Source organism: Phyllostomus hastatus, unplaced genomic scaffold (assembly GCF_019186645.2).
Source record: "Phyllostomus hastatus isolate PE091 unplaced genomic scaffold, TTU_PhHast_1.1 phas_contig_196, whole genome shotgun sequence".
Lineage (NCBI taxonomy): Eukaryota > Metazoa > Chordata > Mammalia > Chiroptera > Phyllostomidae > Phyllostomus > Phyllostomus hastatus.
This window is the reverse complement of record NW_025333709.1, coordinates 2,673,448-2,679,805: the sequence shown is the minus strand read 5'-3', so window position 1 is coordinate 2,679,805 and position 6,358 is coordinate 2,673,448. Positions and strand designations below refer to the sequence as shown.

At 61.9% G+C, this 6,358-nt stretch overlaps 1 protein-coding gene across 1 annotated transcript; it reads left to right on the top strand.

Moving 5' to 3' along the window:
- Positions 1-1,681: 1,681 nt before the first annotated feature.
- On the top strand, positions 1,682-3,938 carry LOC123815780 (S100 calcium binding protein P). The gene is made up of 2 exons (XM_045834369.1): positions 1,682-1,882; positions 3,658-3,938. The coding sequence occupies exons 1-2, from the start codon at positions 1,745-1,747 to the stop codon at positions 3,805-3,807; spliced, it is 288 nt and encodes a 95-aa protein (XP_045690325.1). The 5' UTR covers positions 1,682-1,744; the 3' UTR covers positions 3,808-3,938.
- The last annotated feature ends 2,420 nt before the right edge of the window (positions 3,939-6,358 follow it).

Genomic DNA, 6,358 nt, shown 5'->3' with positions numbered 1-6,358 from the left:
TGGGACCTCACTCTAAGAGGGATGCGTGCGTGGAATTCGTCCCTCCCTCTTCCCCAGTGACCCCCAGCGGGGCCACACTGAGGCAGGAAACCTGGAAGAGAGTGACATGTCCAAAGAGCACTGGCCGCGGTCACCCTGGCTGGTGCTGTTAAGTGCCAACCCACGCCCTGGCCCCCAAGTTCTACCCAGGCTCTCCCCCTGCCTCCACAGTGGGCAGGCAGTGGGGGCCCTGCAGGCTGACCCGGTGACCTATGCCTCCACTTCTGTGCCCACCACTGGGGAGAGGAGAGAGGCCGCCCGGGGGGGGGGGGGACCCAAACTTGACCCAGACCCCACCCTTGGCGCGCTCCTGACCTGTGCAGAGGCCCAGAGGAGCCCTCCCCCTGTCTTCCGCTTGTCGCCGTCAGAAACGGCCAAACCTGGGAGAACGTTTATGAGTGGATTGGAGCCGAGCTGATGACAATTGCAGAGACGCAGAACCTCGGCGGACCGAGAAAATGCTCCAGAAAATGGCAGGTTTGCACCTTACGTTACACCTCGCAGTCCGCAAAGGAGACAGGAGGGGGTTACGTGAAACCCACTGGTGGAGGGCTAGGGGGGCGGGAGGAAGCACAGGGGCGGGAAACCTCTGGGGCCGGGGGAAGGGGGCACTGGTAGACAACAGCCTCCCTCACGCGGGCGGGCCCTGGACAGGTACCAGTCAGCCCCGAACCTGGAGACAGTAACACCGAGGGCATTTGTGACTCTGCTCCGTGAGTGGTTGGGGGTGTGGTTGGTGAGGTGCTTGTGCCCCAGGCGTTTGGAAAAAAGGGAAATGACCCGCCACCCCAAAGCTGCGTTCCCGGAGATGTGGAAAGACGCAGAGTGGCCCCACCTGGGCAAAGGTGGACTTTCTCTTGCTGGAAGACTCTGGCCCAGCGCAGGGCCTGCCAGCCTTGACGGGCTTTCAGTCATTTTAATTCAGACCATCCCCTGTGGCTCCTCCCGGTGCCTGAGTGGTAAGGCTGTGCGCAGGCCTCCCACGGGCTAGTTGGTTTTGCTAGCTGGACTCGGTTCGCCCACACCCGGTTCACTGCTCAGGCCTCCGGACCGGCCGCACCCAGGCCCGGGGCCTAATCCTGTAACCGCCGGGGTCTGCGGAGCGGCTCAGAGCTGAGGAGGGGCGGGTCCACTGGGTGAGTCACAGGCGGTTGGGAAAAGCAGGCAGGTCCCAGGTCGGTTCACACAACGGTTCCCTCTGTCCGCCCGCCGGGCGCAGCGCCAGGCCCACCTGATAGCCGCAGGGACGGACAGGGGCCCAAGCGCAGGCCCGCCCCTTCAGTACTCAGCAAACACGCCCGGGCACGCACTTGCCCCGGAGACCCGGCTTGTCCCCCAGGGCGGGGGTCAGCATTGTCATTCGGTGACGACCCCAAGACCCAGGAAAGCACAGTAAAGTGGGGGTGGGGGGCTGTACCTGGGCCTGGCGGGCGGGGGGGGGGGCGTACAGAGCGGGGAGGGGTCCCAGATCAGGGCACCAGGAAGTTACGAGGATGCATTTCTCCGGCACTGAGTAATGCGGTCCGGGGAGGAGGGGGCGGGGGGGACGGGGGGAAGGGCGGGTTCGCGGGGCAGCCCAGCCGGGCTGGTCCCACCCTCTGTGTCAACAGGAAGCCGGGCTTTATAAAGGGCCAAGAGGACGCCCCTGGGCCATTTCCTCAGCCACACCAGCGCCCCCGAGGAACGCACACCCGCAGCCAGCACCATGTCGCGACTGGAGACGGCCATGGCCCTGATCATCGAGGTCTTCTCGCAGTACGCGGGCGCGGACGGCAACGCGCGGAGCCTCAGCAAGGGCGAGATGAAGGTGCTGCTGGAGAAGGAGCTGCCGGGCTTCCTGCAGGCGAGTCGCGGGCCCCGGGGCAGAATGAGGGGCCCCACCCGACGAAGGGGCCTGCTGGGGGTGTGGGGGTGGGGCGGGGAGATCCTGGGAGCAGGGGCAGAAACCATCAAGACCCAGCCGCTCCAGCCACTGAGGGATGCTGGGGGCCGGACCTGCTGCCCCAGGCCAGGGACCCTGGACTCGTGAGCAGGAAGGGGACAACCTTTGCAAGAGTTGGGGCGGCAACGGACTTGTGACCAGCATCCTTCCTCTTCTGGGGCCCCATGGCCCCGCCGGGATGGGACCTGAGTGGTGGTGGTGGGGGGGGCGGGGGCACAGGGGTCAAATCCAGGGCCATCTCTGAGGGTGGGGGGGGGTTGCTGGTCCCTCAGGACTGTCCCTGTCCAAGGCTTCTGGCCACAAACAGCCCTGTCCACTGGCTGCTTGCTCACCTCCCTCCCCCCACCCCCAGGTCCCCGGGGGCCTGGCGTCCGTGACACTGAAAGCAATACAACGGGGAGGAGTCCCATCCTGGTACCTGTCCGTCCAGAGCCCACCTTCTGGGGGCCTGACAAGGGAGCCTCCCCAGGGGGCTTAAACCGAGGGTCCGCCGCCCCCCCCCAATTCTCTTCCTCCCCTGCCTCTCCCAGGCTCTGCCTGGCTGCCCCCTAAGGGTCTGGGCTGATACCGATTCTTCGACGCGGCAGCCTGAAACGTAGAGCCTGGAGCGTCCCTTAAAGCCACCCAGCGCTTCAGTACACTAGGTTTCTCTCCCTCCAGATGTGAATGCAACAGAGAGAGACATTTTTAAAACTGAAGTTCACCTGCCTCTCTCTATCATCGACACGTCTGGCAGGAAATGTAAAACGACAAAAATGTGGAGGGAGGAAATCCTCGTACACGCAGCCGCTTTCCACGGGAAAGTTGGTGTGAACCAATTTCTAATTTACGTGCAGTTTCATTTCCCTTTGAACTTGATGTCCATGCTCGCTGCACGCCCCGCCCCGCGCAGGGGGTCCTGGGAGCACAGTTGGAGAACCGGCAGCTAAGCCAGGACTCTCAGGCTTGGGTTACTGCGGAATCCCGGGGCAACCTGATGACGGCCGGGGGCTGGGTTGCACCAGCAGGGCCCGCTGTGGCGGTCCCCCGACGCGCAGTCGGAGCTTCATAAACCCCGGGTGGCTGTCGGGCCCTGCGGGCCGCACAGCAAAGTGGTGGCTTTAGGATTGGCCGGTGCGGGGCTGGGTCGTCAGCGCCCCCTGCTGTTGCCTGCTGGGATCTGCACCGTGACCGTGCTGGCCCCCTCCCTGAAGTTGGTGTCACCTGAGCAGGCTCTCTGAGACCCCCACCCCCGCCCCGCCCTCTGAAAGAGGACCTGGGGCCTTGGGGCCCAGGCCGGAGAGGGCAGGGACCCTGCGTGAACCCCAGATTCTCTCTTCTCCCCGATGTCTCGGGCAGGGCCAATTGGTCTCTCTTATGCCCTGACCGCGTCCTGAGCCACACCTGCCAGGGCGGCGCCCACAGAGCCACCTGAACTCGGAGCAGGGCTAGAGCGCGTTCTCCGGCACCCTCAGGGTGGAGCACGGTGTGCGGCCCAAAGACAATCCCCTCAAACGCGTCAGGGCAGGTCCCCGCCTCCCAGAGCCCCAGTCTCCTTTCCAGGGGCCGCGTGTCTGCTGCGCGCGGGAGCATGGACTCGGTTTCCCGTCCTCCGCCTGGGGGGCGGGGCTTGGCTGGGGCCGGGGCGCCCCGCAGCAGCACTCTCATCGCTGACCTTGGCGCCCTGTCTCCTCTAGAGCGGAAGGGACAAGGAGGCCGTGGACAAACTGCTCAAGGACCTGGACGCCAACGGAGACGCCACGGTGGACTTCAACGAGTTCATAGTGTTCGTGGCGGCCATCACGTCCGCCTGCCACTCGTACTTCCAGCAGCAGGGACTCCACTGAGGCCCTGCAGACCCCGGTTCCTGAGTGGGGGGGGGGCCCAGGGAGCAGGCTCCTGGCTCCCAGAAAGCTCTGGGCAGCAGTTATTTATCTGGGATGAGCGGGCTGATTAATAAAATGCTTTTGTGAACTGATCCTAGTCTCGGAAGCTGATCATTTCTCCAAGGCCGCACTGCCACCTTCACCAAGGAACTCAACACTGATTTGCCACCACTTGGTGCTCATCACCTGACCAGGGGACACCTGGAGAAGGAAGGGCGTGGGTGGGCTGGTGATCCGTTCTGGCCGTTTGCTGAGCGCCCACCCTAGACCGGACCCCAGGGAGGACTGTGGGAGGGGCGTCCATTCAGTCGGTCAGTCCTGTGGTCGCTCATCAAACCCTGGCCCCTCCTCCACCTTCCATCTCTCCATGTCTTTTCAGGGAACACCGCTTTTGGGGTACAATACTATTCTCTTTTGGCTAAGAAGACCATAAAACACAGGAATAGAGGAGAAATGAATTAAAAGTGAGGGTTAGAATCACCGCCAGTGAGCGACTGGTCACCTCTCCAGTGCTCCCCGCCCACAAATCTGTCTTGAGGAAGTCGCCGAGGTTGGGTGTTGGGTCAGGGCCTCGACCTGCTGTAGGCGGTTGGAGCCATTTTCGCCAGAGCAGGACTGGGCATCGCCGAGAGACCCTGAACTTGGCAGTGGCCACACTGATAGGCTTTGGTGTGTCCCTTGCGGGGGAGGGGCGGCCCATGTTTTCGTATGCGGGAGGGTTGCATTAAATCAGACAAGAGCAGGCACACGTTTAAGTAAAGTGTGAAAAGCCACGTGAACATGCCGTGGGGGAGCTGGGCGTGTGGGCCAGAGTGGGAACCCCCTTTCCTCTTTTCCTGCTCCTTCACAAACGAGTCGCCGCCCTGTGCGTAGCAGACCACCGGCTGGAAGCAGAGCCTGCAGGAGCTGCTGCCCACGCCAGAGCCCTCGCTCCCCGGCCACCTGAGGTTCGCAGGCCCGCGCTCAGTCCACTGAGCTGCACCAGCCAGGGCTCTCCCCGGCCTCCTCATAGCCGGGGTGCAGGCACCGGACCTGGGGCCCCCAGACTTGGGGCGGGACAGTTTATGCCAAGAGGGGGGACCTGGAGAAACTCGTGGGTTTGGCAGCAAGGCCGTAGAAGCTTCCAGCTACGGAGTCCCGCCCCTGGCTCTCCAGGTCTCAGCAGAGCGGGGCCAAGGCTCTTCTGAATCACCACCGCCTGGGGCGGGAGGAGGCCCGGGCTTTCCAACTATGAGTGCAGAGTGCAGGAGCGGGAGGGCAGCCAAGTGCCACTCCCTTCCAGTGTCCTGGGGCTTCTCGGACAGGTCCTTGCAAGTCCCAGCCTCAGCTCAGGGAGACAACACGGCCCATCGCCTTCGGTCCGTCCGATTTCACCCCACAGGACGGCCCCCGGCAGAGCACCCCACTTTGAAGCAGATCCCTGTTTTGGCACAGGCGGCGCCCACAGCCGCATGGAGGCCTGGGAATTCTCCACCTCACGGTGGCGCCTCCCCGGCCTCCAGCTGGTTGGGAGAAGAGATTCCCGTCCCCCAAGAACAGCCTCCCTCGGTTCTCTGTCACCCATCTCTGTGCGGGTCCCCCCAGCAGGAGCAGGAGGCAGAGTGCCCGCTCCCCGCGGGTGAGGTCCCCAACCACCTCTCTGGAGTTCACAGCTTCCCGGGGCGCCCCCTGGTGCCCAGGTCCAGGTGAAGCGGAAGCCGTGTCCAACTAGCATTTTGTAATGATTGCGTGGAATCCGCTAGAATGAGGCTACCCCGAGTTTGCTCATGATTCAAGACATAGTTCCTACTTTTTGTTTACTTAAAAGGATGCTGCAGTTAATATTTTCATGCAGGTATCTTTAACGTAAACTCAGGTCATCTCCCCAACATGAATTCCACTTTTAACCGAGGATTATTAGGTCAGAGGAGAAATGTTTGTTGTGGTAAAAATATACAACATAAAATGCACTGTCTTCACCATTCCTAAATGTCCAGTTCAGGTGTCAGGTATATTCACCGGGGTGTGCACCCGGACTCCGAAACCTCTCACCCTGCCACACTGAGGCTGCGAGCCCCCTGGGCAAGCTTGGGCTATTTCCCGCCCCCCCGTGATCCCGCTCCTCTCGGGACCCCACATCCATGGAATCCCACGGTGTGCGTCTTACTGTAACCGGCCCGCCGCACGGCCATCCTGTCCCCCGGACTCACCCACGCTGGAGCGGGGCTCAGGGTGTCCCCCTTCCCGAGGCTGACTACAGCCCTTTGTGTGGGCGCACCGCATTTCGCAGACCCACTCATCCATTGGTGGACACTCAGGTTGCTTCCAGACGTTTTTTATTTATGTATTTTTTTAAGATTTTATTTATTTGTTTATATTTAAGATTTTTATTTACTTATTTGTTTATTTTTAGAGAGGGAAGGGAGGGAGATAGAGAGAGAGAGAAACATCAATGTGCGGTTGCTGGGGACCGTGGCCTGCAACCCAGGCATGTACCCTTGCTGGGAATCAAACCTGCAATACTAAAAGAGGA

Bases quoted from the DNA above. Each gene is read 5' to 3' on its own strand.
- LOC123815780 (XM_045834369.1), top strand. From the start codon at position 1,745: ATGTCGCGACTGGAGACGGCCATGGCCCTGATCATCGAGGTCTTCTCG. The intron at 1,883-3,657 runs GCGAGTCGCGGG...TGTCTCCTCTAG, and splicing joins AGCTGCCGGGCTTCCTGCAG to AGCGGAAGGGACAAGGAGGC.